This window comes from Capricornis sumatraensis, chromosome 14 (assembly GCF_032405125.1).
Source record: "Capricornis sumatraensis isolate serow.1 chromosome 14, serow.2, whole genome shotgun sequence".
Lineage (NCBI taxonomy): Eukaryota > Metazoa > Chordata > Mammalia > Artiodactyla > Bovidae > Capricornis > Capricornis sumatraensis.
In genome coordinates, this window is record NC_091082.1 from 39,659,896 (window position 1) to 39,678,448 (window position 18,553).

Here is an 18,553-nt window from a genome sequence, read left to right on the forward strand (position 1 = left end):
ATACACTAAGTGACTATCATCTCAGAAGAGATTTGAAATTGGCACCCACAAGAAATTAATTATTAATATCCATTTCAATGAGCCTCCTTCCCCACTCTGACTGACGAAGGGTTTGTTGTTTTAAAAAGAAGCTGTCATCACATTACTACTCATTTTCAATTTGTGGTCATCCTGCCTCATTCCAAGATCTTCATATGCTAAACCTTAGGTCTTTCTAATCAGTCCTCACTTTTGTCAGCTTAATTAACTTGAAAGCAACCTGGGTTTTATTGTAGAACATTAACAATAACCCATGGATAATGTTAAATATTTTATGAATAGCTTAAAAGCAATGTGTTTAATTAGCAATGTAATGTGTCATTCCATTAGGCTAGACATGCTAAATAGATCTGTATTTTAAATTGTATGATCACCTTTAAAGAACAAAATATCTTGAAATAGTTGTCACAAGGCATTAATTAGCAATATGTAGGAGTTATAAGATAAAATGTGAAATTAACAGGGACAAGCAGTCTTTAAAATTATACTTTCAATTAGAAATGAAGTCTTTAGAGAGTTTAATTCTCATCTATCACCATCATTGTTATGTAGTCCTTATAAAGAATTGAATTCGATTCTGGATCAATTGCAGCAGACAACATTTCTTCCATTTCCTCCTGAGAAAAAGGCTCACCTGGGAGGAACAAGAAAGGACACTCATCGTTCACAATCATCTAATTTATTTTTTTCTTTCTCTTTCCACTAATCCACTAAATTGCCATGGAGCCCCACCATCCCACGTTGTGTTGCCGGTTACTCTCCCTGGGGCCATAAAGCCAGCACATCCTGACAATCAGAGGTTCAAAGAGTATGCTCTCGTGCTCCTGGCAAATCTTGGAGTTATTTTACCTTGCAGATAGCATAGTTCAAGCAACCTTTAGCATCAATCATTTCAGCCAAAACAGCAGGAGGACATGAAAACATAAATAAATAAGGTTTTCTATTTATTTAAATTAAAATCACTAAAATTGCCAAAAAGGCAATTAAAAGGATTAACCTGAAATCACAGTTTTATAGGAAGTCTAATCATTATATTTAGTAAGCATATGAAGAAAGGATTAAACGGTTGCTACGCAGAAAGGCTGAACAACAGATAACATGGTTTAAAACTGTAAGTAAAAGTGGAAGTGAAGTCGCTCAGTCGTGTCCAACTCTTTGCGACCCCATGGACTGTAGCCCACCAGGCTTCTCCGTCCATGAGATTTTCCAGGCAAGAAAACTGGAGTGGGTTGCCATTTCCTTCTGCAGGCGATCTTCCTGACACAGGGACTGAACCCGGGTCTCCTACATTGTAGGCAGACGCTTTACTGTCTGAGCCACCAGGGAAGTCCAAAGTGTAAGAATGTCTATGAATATCCTCTAATGAGGGTAGATCAATTTAGTGTCTCAGCTGCACCCAGTGACCACACATGCCGTTCACCAGTCATTTCAAACCAGTCCTCTTTGCTATAGTTTGGCCCAGTGTTGCTGTCAAATGAAACCAAAAGTTGGACAGAAGATCTGTGAGCTTTAGTTGGGTTCAGATAACAACTGAAGGCCATCTTGGATACTGGTTTCACCAAGATGAAAAGCAAATTTAGGAAGAACATTGGAAAGGCCGTCATCTATTTAAGACAGAATTTTGTTCTGATATTAAGCCAAAATACAGAAACATCCAAATTGTCACCTTATTCCTAAAGAGCATTAATCCAAGTAGATAAATTACCAAGGCCTGAGAGTTACCTACCTTATGCACTTAAGTCACCTGCTACTACAAACTATGATGCCTTCTAAGGTGGAATTCAGTTACTAATACAGAAATTATTCAAGTGGGGGTTTTGATGATGATGATGATAGTATTACCAAACAATGGAACATGCTCGTGTTTTTTTGAAATCATGTTTACATCCTAAGGAAAGAAAGAATGCCTAAAATGTCTAAAAAAGACAAATTCTGAATCTTTCTTATAACCTAATTGGTAAACACTAAGTCCACTGCCAATGAACTTTGATGGATATGGGAGTCCTTATGAGAACAGAGACAACAAATATTTATCAAGACCCACTGTTTGCCAAGCACTGATCTAAGTGCTTCACAGATATTAAGTTAATCTCCGAACCACCTCCTGAGAGGTAAGAACTGTGAATCCCCGCTTAGAGCTCAGGACACCAGCACATGAGGAGAAGAGGCAGGCAGCCCCAGCCAGTGCCTGGAGGAGCTGGATCTGCACGCCCTCAGAACAAGTCGAGGTCCAGGAACCGCACTCGGTCACTTGGAACGAGGCCGTGTTCACAGCGAAATTCAGAAGGTAGTCACTGCTTCCTCAAGCAAGGAAAGAAACAAGTAGTATTTGATTAGGGATGGGAGGAAAATAGCTTAATCGTTAAAAGCACAGCTTGGGGGCCAGACTGCCTGGGTCCAAATGCTCAACTGTTTTGTTAGCTTTAAGATCCCGGGCAAGTCCCCGACTTCTCTGTGTCTGCTTTCCTATCTGTAAAATACTATCCCATGGGTTTGCTGTTGTGGTTCCGTCACTCAGTCATGTCCGACTCTTTGTGACCCCATAGGCTGCAGCATGCCGGGCTTCCCTGTCCTTCACCATCTCCCAGAGCTTGCTCAAACTCATGTCCATCGAGTCAGTGATGCCATCATCATCTCATCCTCTGTTGTCCCCTTCTCCTCCTGCCTTCAATCTTTCCCAGAATTAGGTCTTTTCTAATGAGTCAGCTCTTTGCATCAGGTGGCCAGAGTATTGGAGCTTCAGCTTCATCATCAGTTCTTTCAATGATGTTCAGGATTGATTTTCTTTTGGATTAACTGGTTTGATCTCCCTGCAGTCCAAGGGACTCTCAAGAGTCTTCTCCAACACCACAGTTCATAGGTTTGTTATGAGTATTAAAATTGTTCTTATTTGAAGAGCACTTAGAACGTTGCCTGGCACACAGGCAGCAATATGTGTTAGTTCAAAAAAGTTCTTTTGAGATCTTTCCTGCTAATAAATACTACTTGACACCATATACATACCTAGACACATGTGGACTTCTATCCTGTAGGAGCTTGATTCAGTGTGACTTATTATGTTCATCATATAACATCCTGGGCATTTAGAATGCATATTCTCAAACTGATTAATATTCTGTGGATATTGTGAACAGCTGCACTGTCTCTGGATGCACCGCGGTCTGATTCCTCTATTTCAGTGAGTACCATTACCCTAATACCCACTACCCAGGCCAAAGCCTTGTTATTTTGACTCAGCTCCCCTCTTTGCGCCCTGCTCTCAGTTGCTCATCATACATAACCTGTGGATCTTGCTGCAGACAGTACTATTGTATCAAACCCTTCTTTCCATTCCCATTGCCACTGCTAGATATAGCCCTTATTGGGACACCTTCAAAATGCTGAACCAGCCTCCTAACTGGTCTCCCCAGTCTAACCTCTTTCTTGCTCTTCTCACAAGCCCACCAGCCCCAGGTCAACCTTTCCACAATCCCTCTTGCACTGCGCAGCTCACCTGCTCAAAACCCTACAGTGCTTCTCCACTGCCCACAGGATAAAGTCTCCTGAGCCTCAGCCTCCACAATCTAGTCCTGGTTAATCCATCTAGATTCATTTCCTACTGTTCGCCAACAAGACCCTCTGAGTTTTCTGTCTCCAAAAATATCATGCTCATTCCTACTTCCCCGTCTTTGTTCATGCTTTTTATCAATCGATGTCTTCCTCTCATCAGCTATCAATGGATGTCTTCCTCTCATCAGCTCCTTCAACCATTCTACCTCACTCACTCATTAATTTAACGAGTACTTGCTGAGACGTATGATGTAAGGGAGTGCTATAATGCATAATATTTTAGCCCTTCTCCTGATAACTCACCCATATTATTCTACTATCTTTAGAAACCTATTTTCTCTTAAAGCCTTCCCAGAACAAGCTTTCCAGGCTGGTCCAGACCACACTGATCTTCTGATACTCACTTTTTTCTACTATCTTACATTTTGAATTGTTTTATTCCCTTCTGTAAGACTATAATCTCCTTGAGAAAGGGAGCAGATTTTAGTATTATTACCTCTCAATGCTCTTGTATCCCTTACCTACACACAGTAGGCACATCCTACTAATGATTTGGCCCTTTTGACTAAATTCATATTGCCTGATATAACCTAGTATTTATTTCCCTTAGCTTAATCCCTAAGCTGGTGCTTTGAAACATCACATTTCCATCAAAGTTCATCCCTAAGATAATTTTAAGAGGGTCATAAGTTCTTGGCTGGCAGCTTTAACAATCATGTCACATTCACTCTCACCCTCTGTATTCTCACCTAATGGTGGATCAAGTCAAAATGGTCAAACCAGTGGCACATGGAGACACAGTCTTAGTCTTCTGTACTTAAAATCTCATGCACTTCTGATTGTCTCAACTGACTAGCAACTCTGAATTACTCAGGACTCATCTGTGAACTAGTGAACCAGACAGAGAAAAGAGTTCTAACTTTATATGGGAAGAGGGCAGGTGAGACCATGAAACCATATATATGAAACCATATACATATGAAACCATGAGAATGGTTTCAAGAGCATGTCCATTAGGCTACTCAGGGAAAACAAGTTTACACATCAGACTAAGTAGAGAGAATTCCTAAAGAAAATATGTTGGCCTTACAGAGGTGTGCAGGTATTATGTATAAGTGTGAGTGTGTGTGTGTGTGTGTGTGTGTGTGTACAGTTTAAGTGCAAAGCAAATATATTCACTGTTATTAGCATAAAAATGAAAAATTTAATGGAATTCATATATACATTTGAGGCTGTACTGCCCCTAACTTTACCAACTGAAAAGTTCTTTTAAAAAGGAATTTTGGGGCTTCCCTGGTGGTCCACTGGTTAAGAATCTGCCTTGTAATACAAGGGACACCAGTTCGATCCCTGGTCCAGGAAGATTCCACGTGCTGCAGAGCATGTGGTAAGCGCCTGTGCCACAGCTGCTGAGCCCACATGCTGCAGCTCCTTAGAGCCCATGCTCTGCAACGAGAGAAGCCACTGCAGTGAGAAGCCTGTGCACCGCAGCTAGAGACGCAGACCCTACTCACCTACTGCGACTGCAGACAGCCTGGACACAGCAGTGAAGACCCACCACAGCCAAAAAAGAAACATGAACAAACCTTTTTTTTTTTTTCTTAAAAAAAAAAGGGAATTTTTACAGACTCCAGTTGAAATCTTCAATCTAGTAACAAGAATGATTAATAGTTCATGTTTTCCTGTTTTCATGTTTTCCATGTTTTATTCTGGAAATACTCTAAGTGAATGAAATGACTTCAATTTATAGAAGTATCATTATACTTTACAAAATCCTATAAGGCAATAATCCATCCCCTCTTAACTTACCCTTTGTCCTCTTATCCACCACAAAACTCCAAGACCAAAATGATACGAATACTAAGTAACTTCTTTTAACTGGAATGATCAAAGTATCCTCTAGAACTTTTGCATAATTGTTTTAAAATTATTAATCACTTAAATAAGTCATTGTTAACAAGTAACAAGACTTCCCTAGTGGCTCACACAGTAAGAATCTGCCTTAGGTGGGGAAGATCCCCTGGAGAAGGGAATGCCAACCCACTCCAGTGCTCTTGCCGGGAGAATTCCAAGGACAGAGAAGCCTGGTGGGCTACAGTCCATGGGGTCGCAAAGAGTGAGACACAACAGAGCGACTTTCATTTATAAGTAATGAATCACTCTCACCTTCTTCAGTCATGTACTTTATCAGTTCGTCCTTAGAAAGAAATCCACGTTTAGCTGGATCTAATACCTAGGGGGAAGGAAAAGATAGGTATTCTATTTTTTTATGAAAATTCCACATGATGATTTTTTTCACATAAATATAAATGTATGTAAAATTTGTGGCTTACATACCTCAAAAGCTCGAAGAAGGATATCTTCTGGAATTGGTCTATATCTAATTATGCAATAAAAGGAGTAAACACCACAGTATTTAGCTCAATCTCCAAATAACAAATGATTGCATTTAAAAAAATAAATAAAGCTGCTAGCATACTAGGATAATAATTCATCCCTCACTGAAATATTTTTGGATTTCTAGATAATAAAGTTGAAAGTACTCCATACCCACAAGGAATACTTAGTTAAATGTTATGTTAGCTTTTTTCATCATTATGGGAACAAAATTCCTACAGTTAACAAACCATGGTAAGCTAATGCTACACTTTCTTTAGAAAAATAATTAGGGTTAATTCTTATTTATCATTGATAATTCAAACAGAAGCTAATAAGAATGTTGTTGATTTATGCTTTTTGCAGCTTCTTTGCCCTTTAATTACACTTTGATTATTAGATTAATACCGAAGTGGTGGATATTTCTGAGAACATACCAACTGGCCATTCAGAAGTGTAGAGAAAAACTAGGAGGAAGCTATTCTGTGATAAACGTTGGCTGAGTATAACATACAAAGTGAAAAGGCCAAGTGTTTTGAAATTAATGCAATTCTAATCATTACCTTAACAATTGTATTTACTTTCTTACCTTCTTTCCAGTAGGACTTCAGTCATCACTGGTAGAAATTTTTCAAATCGAATGTATCCAGTGGGTTCTTCTTCCTCCACCTGGACAATCAGTAAAAAACAGCCTCTTATTCATTCAGCAAATGTAATGACCAGCTACTTTTTCCAAGCACTGTGCCAAGCACTGTGCCAAGCACTGGGGATTTGATAATGGGGAACATTTCATGCAAAGATGGGCTCAATAAAGGACAGAAATGGAATGGACCTAACAGAAGCAGAAGATATTAAGAAGAGGTGGCAAGAATACACAGAACTGTACAAAACAGAGCTTCACGACCCAGATAATCACGATGATGTGATCACTCACCTAGCGCCAGACATCCTGGAATGTGAAGTCAAGTGGGCCTTAGAAAGCATCACTATGAACAAAGCTAGTGGAGGTGATGGAATTCCAGTGGAGCTATTTCAAATCCTGGAAGATGATGCTGCGAAAGTGCTGTACTCAATAGGCCAGCAAATTTGGAAAACTCAGCAGTGGCCACAGGACTGGAAAAGGTCAGTTTTCATTCCAATCCCTAAGAAAGGCAATGCCAAAGAAAGCTCAAACTACCACACAATTGCACTCTTCTCACATGCTAGTAAAGTAATGCTCAAAATTCTCGAAGCCAGGCTTCAGCAATATGTGAACCGTGAACTTCCAGATGTTCAAGCTGGTTTTAGAAAAGGCAGAGGAACCAGAGATCAAATTGCCAACATCTGCTGGATCATGGAAAAAGCAAGAGAGTTCCAGAAAAACATCTATTTCTGTTTTATTGACTATGCCAAAGCCTTTGACTGTGTGGACCACAATAAACTGTGGGAAATTCTGAAAGAGATGGGAATACCAGACCACTTGCCTCTTGAGAAACCTATATGCAGGTCAGGAAGTAACAGTTAGAACTGGACATGGAACAACAGATTAGTTCCAAATAGGAAAAGGAGTGTGTCAAGGCTGTATATTGTCACCCTGCTTCTTTAACTTCTATGCAGAGTACATCATGAGAAACGCTGGACTGGAAGAAACACAAGCTGGAATCAAGATTGCCGGGAGAAATATCAATCACCTCAGATATGCAGATGACACCACCCTTATGGCAGAAAGCGAAGCAGAACTAAAAAGCCTCTTGATGAAAGTGAAAGTGGAGAGTGAAAAAGTTGGCTTAAAGCTCAACAATCAGAAAATGAAGATCATGGCATCTGGTCCCATCACTTCATGGGAAATAGATGGGGAAACAGTAGAAACAGTGTCAGACTTTATTTTTTGGGCTGCAAAATCACTGCAGATGGTGATTGCAGCCAGGAAATTAAAAGACACTTACTCCTTGGAAGAAAAGTTATGACCAACCTAGACAGCATATTGAAAAGCAGAGACATTACTTTGCCAACAATGGTCCGTCTAGTCAAGGCGATGGTTTTTCCTGTGGTCATGTATGGATGTGAGAGTTGGACTGTGAAGAAAGCTGAGTGCCGAAGAATTGATGCTTTTGAACTGTGATGTTGGAGAAGACTTTTGAGAGTCCCTTGGACTGCAAGGAGGTCCAACCAGTCCATTCTAAAGGAGATCAGTCCTGTTCATTGGAAGGACTGATGCTAAAGCTGAAACTCCAGTACTTTGGACACCTCATGCAAAGAGTTGACTCACTGGAAAAGACCCCGATACTGGGAGGGATTGGGGGCAGGAGGAGAAGGGGACGACAGAGGATGAGATGGCTGGATGGCATCACCGACTCAATGGACATGAGTCTGAGTGAACTCTGGGAGTTGGTGATGGACAGGGAGGCGTGGCGTGCTGTGATTCATGGGGTCGCAAAGAGTCGGACACGACTGAGCCACTGAACTGACTGACTGACTGACTGACTGATACTTGGATGTGGTCCCCACTCACAGGGTTCATATTCTGAAAGTGGAGGCATAAATCCATCAAAAAACCAACAAAGCTGAGTGTCTAATTATAAGTTTATGTAAGAAACAATGAAGTAAAGGAGCAAAGGTCTATTAGAGTACAGAAAAAAGAAAACTTTTCTTGGCCAAATTATCAGGAAATGCATTCATACAGAAATCACACTTGAGTTGACTATTATAAAGGATGAGTAAAAGGGAATCAAAAACAGCAGGGAAAGACACCCCCAGGTAGATGAAATTATAGGCACTAAGACCCTGTGGGATGCACCGGAGCCCAGGAGGCTGAAGCATATGGACGGAGAATGTTTTCAGATGAGGCTGGAGAGAGAAGTGGGGACTAGACCATGCAACGTATTACCATCCACGTACATGACTTTGGTTGTTATCCCAAGACACCATTACCCTAAATCACTGAAGGTCTCATAGATGTGTGTCTAAAAATCACACTGGTTGTGGGTAAGGCAGCTTCTGCAGTAGTTTAAGAAGATATGCCAAGGGCTTGGATTAGAGAGCGGTGGCCACGGAGAGAGAAGTAGGTGTTTTCAAGACCAAGAAAACCTGGTACTGCATCTATTACAGGCAAGGATGAGGGAAAAAAGAGGGCCAAGGACAACTCCCAGGATTCTGACTTGCACAAATGAGATGGACTAATGCTTCCCCTGACATAAGGAACACTGGCTAAGAGACCAGATTAGGGAACCAATGAATCTCAAGGACTGTACTATTCATTAAATATGGAACACTGTTACACCACTGCTAACTAAGACAACACCTAACAATTTTGGTACCCAGAACTATTAGATGAGAATGAGGAAGACTCAAGCTCAAAAGGTTCAGCCTTGATTGTGTGGCTGAACAGTACTCTATTCATTTTAAATTTCATGTCAGGCTATTTATGAGAAGTTGTAAATGTTCCACTCCCTTTCAAAAATCCTATTAAAAAGCTCACACATTCTGATTCAACAGTGGCGATTTTAAAAGATTTATTCTTTGAGCAAAAGATAAGAAATCTATAGGTGCTGCTAAGTGGAACACACTGTCATCAAATGACAACTATTTTTTAATGTTTATACTAGATTCTCACCTAGTATGAGGCAAGCCCTTGAACTCCACTATCAGTAAGAAATGTCATCCATCTAATGACAGGATGATGTGTTTCAGAATTTCTGAGGCCATCGATACATAAGCAATTGTTTTCAGCTGCCTCTAGATCCAAGGCAAGCAATTTGCAAATCAGTGTTCATGTGGCTGTGATTTGTGGCTGTGGTTCAGACGTGCTTAAGTAGCACTCTAACTCCCAGCCCCACAAACTGCTTAAAACTAAAATGCCAATCTAATGAGACTGCCTCCAGAGGGATCATTTTTAAATTAAAAGGTTGTGTTTCTATTCTGATTAATCCAGAAATCTGTTCCAGAAGCTGGAGCTATAGTTTGTTTCCCTTTCCCTGTACCCTCAACAAACTGCAGAGCCAACAGTCTTGACCATGCAAGAGCAAAAATCCTATGTTATGAGCACCCTCATCAATCCACAAACGGTTCATAGTTTTTCCAAAGGGATTTCAACTCTACAGCACGCTCTCCATCATGTGAGAAGTCACAGACACATCCTATGTCCCTCATAATGCCTACCCCACCATGGTCATGCTCCTGGACAACTTCCAGAAGCCCTTGGTGCTCTGAACACAGGTGAAACGCTATTCTGTGTACAGCCAAATGGCCTGATGGATCTGTATAGGCCTAAAACTTCACAAAAATAATAAGTTAAAGCAAAACTCCAGTGAATCAGGATAGCAGATGAGGCATATATTTTCCTTGATTTTTTTAAAGAGAGATAATGAACAAATAAAGGCCTTGGGGTTAAAAAAGTTAGAAGAAAAATATGTAAGTCCATCTTCAACTTGGACAGTGTGAAAATCTTTCTGTGACTCAACACTGTCCTCTAGAGGCCACATCTAATCTGCTCTTTTTGTATTAAGAGATATATAAGCAATGGCATAAAAATAGTACAATTATATAATATTTCTAAATACAGTATTAATGAACTGTATAACATATACTAGACACTACCTTATATTATTAAAAGCTTTTATTATATATACATATTTTAGAATAGATTTAGATTTACAGATAGCAGAGAGTTCTCATATACCTCCCAGTTTCCTCTACTGTTTACCCTTGCATTATTATGGTACAACTATACTTGGTTCTTGGAAGAAAAGTTATGACCAACCTAGACAGCATATTCAAAAGCAGAGACATTACTTTGCTAACAAAGGTCCATCTAGTCAAGGCGATGGTTTTTCCTGTGGTCATGTATGGATGTGAGAGTTGGACTGTGAAGAAAGCTGAGTGCCGAAGAATTGATGCTTTTGAACTGTGGGGTTAGAGGACTCTTGAGAGTCCCCTGGACTGCAAGGAGATCCAACCAGTCCATTCTAAATTTGGAAGAAATGATGCTAAGGCTGAAACTCCAGTACTTTGGCCACCTCATGCGAAGAGTTCACTCATTGGAAAAGACTCTGATGCTGGGAGGGATTGGGGGCAGGAAGAGAAGGGGACGACAGAGGATGAGGTGGCTGGATGGCATCACCGACTCGATGGACATGAGTCTGAGTGAACTCTGGGAGTTGGTGATGGACAGGGAGGCCTGGCGTGCTGCAATTCATGGAGTCGCAAAGAGTTGGACATGACTGAGCGACTGAACTGAACTGAACTGACACTTGGTTCATTGTAACATCCATTGAACCAATACTGACCTATTATTATTTACTGAACTCCATGTTTTATTTTGATTCCACTGTTTTTTTAAAAGGCATTTAAAAAATATGGTACATTTCTCTATCATAGAAGAGAAGCAAGAAAAGCAGGATAGAACAACCTGCCTGACAATCTGGAAATGGTTGGATAGAGGGGAGGATAATAAGCGCTTCTATTACTTCTGGTGCAGGACAAACTAGTTGACTTTATGAGGCCATGAGTAAGACAGGACGAAAACACTAGTTTCTATAAATGTTATGCAATAATGGCTCAATGATTATTTAAATGCCTTTAAAATTTCATAGAAATATATAAAATATTGAACCACAATTTATCATATATTGTATGTAAACATATATAGATAGTTATGGGTTGAGTTATATCTTCCCTAAGTTCATATGTTGGAGTCCTGATCTCTGGTACACCTCAGAATGTGAATTCTTTGGAGACAGGGTAATCAAGTTTACCCTCAGTGAGGTAATCAAGTTAAAATGAGGTCATTAGGGTGGGCCCTACTCCAATATAACTGATGTCCTAATAGAAAGAAGAAATCTGGACAGAGAAAGGCACACAGGGAGAATGTCATGTGAACATGAAGACAAGCTCTACAAGCCAAGAAGGCAGGCCTAAAACAGATTCTTCTCTCCTAGCCAACAGAAGGAACCAACTCTGCCTAAGTCTGTCCTTCTAGCTTCCAGAACTGTGAGACAATAAATTTCTGTTGTTTAAGACACTGTCTGCGGTACTTTGTTACAGCAGTTCTACCAAACTTCATACACTTGCACACAAATGTTGTGAGAAATATGACATAAAGGTGCTTTGTAAACCTTGAATTATTATGATTATTATTTTAATCAGTAGTGTACACACTTCTGGTTCTATATTCTGCAATGACACCTCCTCCTAAGAGAATCGATCTCTGGTGGTAAAATTTTAGACACAGCCTCCTTGACCCACCATAGGGAACTGCTTTTTACAGAAGTCTGATCCTGACTTCTCTCTGTGAAATGCCATGTGGAATGTGGCACGAATGTATTAAGCTGCTAGGCATGTCTAATGCCTGTCCCTCGCCCCTGAACCCTGGCCTAGAGGAGAGGGTTTGCAGATCAGTAGCCGTGATGTCTCCACCCTGCTGTTCCCCTACTTGCTTCCTGGGCTGAAAGGAGAGGAGAGTAACAGCCAGCCATCTGTCACATCTTCCTCCTCTTCAAAAGACAAAAACGAAACAAATATATCTTGTTATTGTGCACGTGAATGAGGCAAAGTAAGTTCTAATCTGGTCTGTTTCATCTAAGAGAAAGGCTAATGTGCTAGAAAGGAGGTAATAATTAGAAAGTAAGCTCGGGAGCATTTATGAATGCAGAGGAAATAAAACCTCTTTGTAGGATGACCTCCAGCTTAGCCTTCAAGCACCATTTATAGGAGGAGCTCCTCTTAATAGCTAGCAGGTGTCTACCTGGAAGAAGACTGAGGCTCCAACACACCTGGCTTCTCCTCCTCCAAAGAACTATGGTGGCAGAGGCAATCTGAAGAAAATACCCTGCTTCCCTGACACACGAAGGGGCCCGCCTCCACGGGCTAGCACAGGGCCTCCAGCCATTCCACAGCCTCTTTGCATCCTCCGGCCCAATAAGGAGCCATCTCAATAAATATGTAAATACTGTGGGATTACTTTTAAATCAATATTTATCTAAGTTTCAAAGCATGTGGCAAATACTCTTTCTCCCTCTACCTTGGTAAAACACAATTGTTTTCACCTGTTCTGCACTTGAGGCCCTTCTAGCACAGACAGGTAAAGCGCCCCTCGTGGTCCTCAAGGGCAGTCAGGTGCTGTGATGGGACCACAGCCCAGAGTTCTTTCTCCCATTCCCACAGTGAAGTCATCAGGCCATCTCTTTTCTCATTAAAGCATTATTTATTTTAATACTGAGTTCTCTGAATAGGCACAATAAAACACACTGACAATTCATTTCTCCCCAGGGACATACAATCCGTCAATAAACTGAACTATTTCACGCTTCACAAAAGCAAGATAATACCAGTAGTTTAGATGGTTTATAAAGCACCTACATTTCATCTAGTTCCAGGTCACCAAATAAGACATACATATGAATTTTTTAACTATTTGTAGTAAAAATATAAACACAATGAGATATTTCAAGTTAGACTTGAATATCACATATGCAAATTTTGACATAAATTGTGTTTCAGAACCAAAACACTATACAATTTAGAAAATACTTCTCTGCCTTGGACAGAATAAAATGATCACAAAAATTCACTGGCATTTACCAATTAGTCTTACAAATGAAAATTCCTAAAGTTACTTGCTTTAGAAAAATTATTTACTTCAAACACCCCAGATGCTGTTGTGTAAAAATTGGGGTAAGTACTTCTTTGGGGTTATAGGTCCCTTTCTTATTATAAGAGGTATCAAAAAAGACTAACTTGTCTTTTGGGTGGACTATCAGAGAGTCGAAGAATCAACAGGTGGCTAGGCCATGTAATCAAAAAGGTCCCTTTTTCAATTTGAAGTTTCCATAATTTGAAGCAATAGGAGTCGGTTTCTGTCAAGCTATGAATCCCCCCAATCTACCCGCAGGCCGCAGTAGGGGCAGGAGAGGAAGGGGCTCCACTTACACTAATTTGTTTCACCCCCTTCAGTTTCAGTTCCTCACCACCCCTAGTAGACAGAGGCAGTAAGTGTTGAAGCAATTGTTCCCCCAAGGTAATCTACTATTTATATCAAAAGTAACTGTTTAAAATTGTGTTGCAATGAGATTCGAGGAAAAGCTCTATCCTGGGTTGAGACTTGGTTAGCATAATAAATATTCAATATCACATGAGGTTTATTAGGTCCAGAGACAGTTCTAAAATCGCATTCATAACAACATTTTAGTTTAAAGTATTACTTATTCTTACATTTCATGAAGCAATTCAAACTCTCAAATATCTTTAACAGACTAAGAGTTCAACTACTTTAGATACCTCAAGTAAGTGGAGTCATGAAGTACTGGTCTATTTCATGACTAGAATTTTCACATATCTTCACATTTCATCCATTTTACAGTATATGACAGGATTTCCTTCTTAAAATTTTCAGTTCAGTTCAGTCGCTCAGTCGTGTCCAACTCTTTGCAACCCCATGAATCGCAGCACACCAGGCCTCCCTGTCCATCACCAACTCCCGGAGTTCACACAGACTCACGTCCATCGAGTCAGTGATGCCATCCAGCCACCTCATCCTCTGTCGTCCCCTTCTCCTCCTGCCCCCAATCCCTCCCAGCATCAGAGTCTTTTCCAATGAGTCAACTCGTCGCATCAGGTGGCCAAAGGACTGGAGTTTCAGCTTCAGCATCATTCCTTCCAAAGAAATCCCAGGGCTGATCTCCTTCAGAATGGACTGGTTGGATCTCCTTGCAGTCCAAGGGTCTTCTCCAACACCACAGTTCAATAAATTAAATAACAGTATGAAAGAATCACTTTGATGTAATATTGAGTAAAAAGGTAAAATGTTCTGGTTGTGTTTGAGTGACAGAAAAAAGAGAAATCACTCCTCTGTTTTTTGAGCATCCAATTTTAATCAGCATGCATTTTTTAAAGAATGAAATTTTTATAATAACATTGGAAATGACTGTGATATACAACCAGCAAAAAAAAGCAAGGTTGAAACTGTACATACTAAATTGTACTATAAGATTACTATTATGCTAAAAACATGTACAGGAAAATAATATGGGAGGAAGTGCACTAAATTACTAATACTGATTATACTAAGGTGATGGATTGGGGATGTCACCAAGATGGCAGAGTAGGAAGACCCCATGCTCCCATCTTCCCACAGGCACATCAAAATCCCAACTACTTGTAAAGCACTCTCTATGATAATAATTTGAAGACTATCAGGAAATATTTTTCACAACTAAAGATAAAGAAGTAACCATAACAAGGGGGCTTCCAAGGTGGTGCTGGTGATAAAGAATCTGCCATAACAAGACAGGTAGGAGGACTGGAGACACTGTATTGCCAGGACCCACACTCCCAGGTGTATGACACACTCCTAGGTATATATATGACAAACCTAGACAGAGGCAAATTGGAAGGGTCACAAAGGAGATGGCAAGAGTGAACGTCTACATTTTAGGCGAACTAAAATGGACTGGAATGGGTGAATTTAACTCAGATGACCATTATATCTACTACTGTGGGCAAGAATCCCTTAGAAGAAATGGAGTAGCCATCATAGTCAACAAAAGAGTGAAATGCAATACTTGGATGCAATCTCAAGAACAACAGAATGATCTCTATTCATTTCCAAGGCAAACCATTCAATATCACAGTAATCCAAGTCTATGCCTCGACCAGTAATGCTGAAGAAGCTGAAGTTGAATGGTTCTATAAAGACCTACAAGACCTTCTAGAACTAACACCTAAAAAAGATGTCCTTTGCTTTATAGGGGACTGGAATGCAAAAGTAGGAAGTCAAGAAACACCTGGAGTAACAGGCAAATTTGGCCTAGGAGTACAGAATGAAGCAGAGCAAAGACTAATAGAGTTTTGCCAAGAAAATGCACTGGTCATAGCTAACACCCTCTTCCAACAACACAAGAGAAGACTCTACACATGGACATCACCAGATGGTCAACACCAAAATCAGATTGATTATATTCTTTGCAGCTAAAGATGGAGAAGCTCTATACAGTCAGCAAAAATAAGACCAGGAGCTGACTGTGGCTCAGATCATGAACTCCTTATTGCCAAATTCAAACAGATTGAAGAAAGTAGGGAAAACCACTAGACCATTCAGGTATGACCTACATCAAATCCCTTAAGATTATACAGTGGAAGTGAGAAATAGATTCAAGGCATTAGAGCTGATAGGTACCTGAAGAACTATGGATGGAGGTTTATGACATTGTACAAGAGACAGGGATCAAGACCATCCCCAAGAAAAAGAAATGCAAAAAGGCAAAATGGCTGTCTGAGGAGGCCTTACAAATAGCTGTGAAAAGAAAAGAAGTGAAAAGCAAAGGAGAAAAGGAAAGATATATCCATTTGAATGCAGAGTTCCAAAGAATGGCAAGGAGAGAAAAGAAAGCCTTCCTCAGTGATCAACGCAAAGAAATAGAGGAAAACAATAGAATGGGAAAGACTAGAGATCTCTTCAAGAGAATCAGGGACACCAAGGGAATATTTCATGCAAAGATGGGTGCAATAAAGGACAGAAATGGTATGGAACTAACAGAAGCAGAAGATATTAGGAAGTGGTGGCAAGAATACACAGACGAACTATACAAAAAAGATCCTCATGATCCAGATAATCACGATGGTATGATCACTCACCTAGAGCCAGACATCCTGAAAAGCAAAGTCAAGTGAGCTTTAGGAAGCATCACTACGAACAAAGCTAGTGGAGGTGATGGAATTCCAGCTGAGCTATTTCAAATCCTAAAAGATGATGCTGTGAAAGTGCTGCACTCAACATACCAGCAAATTTGGAAAACTCAGCAGTGGCCACTGGACTGGAAAAGGTCAGTTTTCATTCCAATCCCTAAGAAAGGCAATGCCAAAGAATGCTCATACTACTGCAAAATGGCAGTAATCTCACACGCTAGCAAAGTAGTGCTCAAAATTCTCCAAGTCAGGCTTCAGCAGTACATGAACTATGAATTTCCAGATGTTCAAGCTTTAGAAAAGGCAGAGAAACCAGATATCAAATTTCCAATATCCACTGGATCATCGAAAAAGCAAGAGAGTTCCAGAAAAACATCTACTTCTGTTTTATTGACTATGTCAAAGCCTTTGACTGTGTGGATCACAATAAACTATGGAAAATTCTTCAAGAGATGGGAATACCAGACCACCTGACCTGCCTCTTGAGAAACCTGTTTGCAGGTCAGGAAGCAACAGTTAGACCTGGACATGGAACAACAGACTGGTTCCAAATCAGGAATGGAGTACGTCAAGGCTATATATTGTCACCCTGCTTATTTAACTTATATGCAGAGTATATCATGAGAAACCTTGGGCTGGATGAAGCACAAGCTGGAATCAAGATTGCAGGAGAAATATCAATAACCCTCAGATATGCAGATGATACCACCCTTATGGAAGAAAGCAAAGAGAACTAAAGAGCCTCTTGATGAAAGTGAAAGAGAGTGAAAAAGTTGGCTTAAAACTCAACATTCAGAAAACTAAGATAATGGCATCTGGTCCCATCACTTCATGGCAAATAGATGGGGAAACAGTGGAAACAGTGTCAGACTTTATTTTTGGGGGCTCCAACATCACTGTAGATGGTAACTGTAGCCATGAAATTAAAAGACACTTGCTCCTTGGAAGAAAAGTTATGGCCAATCTAGACAGCATATTAAAAAGCAGAGATATTACTTTGCCAACAAAGATCCATCTAGTCAAAGCTATGGTTTTTCCAGTGGTCATGTATGGATGTGAGAGTTGGACTATAAAGAAAGCTGAGTGCCAAAGAATTGATGCTTTTGAACTGTGGTGTTGGAGAAGACTCTTGAGAGTCCCTTGGACTGCAAGGAGATCAAACCAGTCCATCCTAAAGGAAATCAGTCCTGGGTGTTCATTGGAAGGACTGATGTTGAAACTGAAACTCCAATACTTTGGCCACCTGATGAGAAGAACTGACTCACTGGAAAAGACCCAGATGCTGGGAAAGATAGAGGGCAGAAGGAGAAGGGGACAAGAGAGGATGAAATGGTTGGAGGGCATCACTGACTCAATGGACATGATTTTATGTAAACTCCAGGAGTTGGTGATGGACAGGGAGGCCTGATGTGCTGCAGTCCATGGGGTCGCAAAGAGTCAGAGCAACTGAACTGAACTGAACTGAACTGAGACAGAGTATTAAAAAGCAGAGACATTACTTTGCCAACAAAGGCCCGTCTAGTCAAAGCTATGGTTTTTCCAGTAGTCATATTCATATGTGAGAGTTGGACCATAAAGAAGGCTGAGCACCGAAGAACTGATGCTTTTGAACTGTGGTGTTGGAGAAGGCTCGAGAGTTCCTTGGACAGCAAGGAAAGCAAATTAGTCAATCCTTAAAGGAAATCAACCCTGAATATTCATTGGAAGGACTGATGCTGAAGCTGAAGCTCCAATACTTTGGCCACCTGATTCGAAGAGCTGACTCAGTAGAAAGGACCCTGACGCTGGGAAAAATTGAAGGCAGGAGGAGAAGGGGACAAGACAGGATAAGATTGTTGGATGGCATCACCAGCTCAATGGATATGAGTATGGGTAAACTCTGGGAGATGTTGAAGGACTGGGAAGCCTGGCATGCTGCAGTCCACAGTGT

At 40.5% G+C, this 18,553-nt stretch overlaps 1 protein-coding gene across 1 annotated transcript in view; it reads right to left on the reverse strand.

Annotated features, from left to right (window-relative positions):
- Positions 1 to 490: 490 nt before the first annotated feature.
- The window catches only part of EFCAB2 (EF-hand calcium binding domain 2), a 117,507-nt gene continuing 99,444 nt past the window's right edge, over positions 491 to 18,553 (reverse strand). The window contains exons 4-7 of the mRNA XM_068986480.1: positions 6,554 to 6,633; positions 5,926 to 5,968; positions 5,755 to 5,821; positions 491 to 673 (exon numbers count right to left, since the gene is read on the reverse strand). Of these exons, the coding sequence (XP_068842581.1) occupies positions 558 to 673; positions 5,755 to 5,821; positions 5,926 to 5,968; positions 6,554 to 6,633 (306 nt within the window). The 3' untranslated portion in view covers positions 491 to 557. The remainder of the gene's footprint in view (positions 674 to 5,754; positions 5,822 to 5,925; positions 5,969 to 6,553; positions 6,634 to 18,553) is intronic.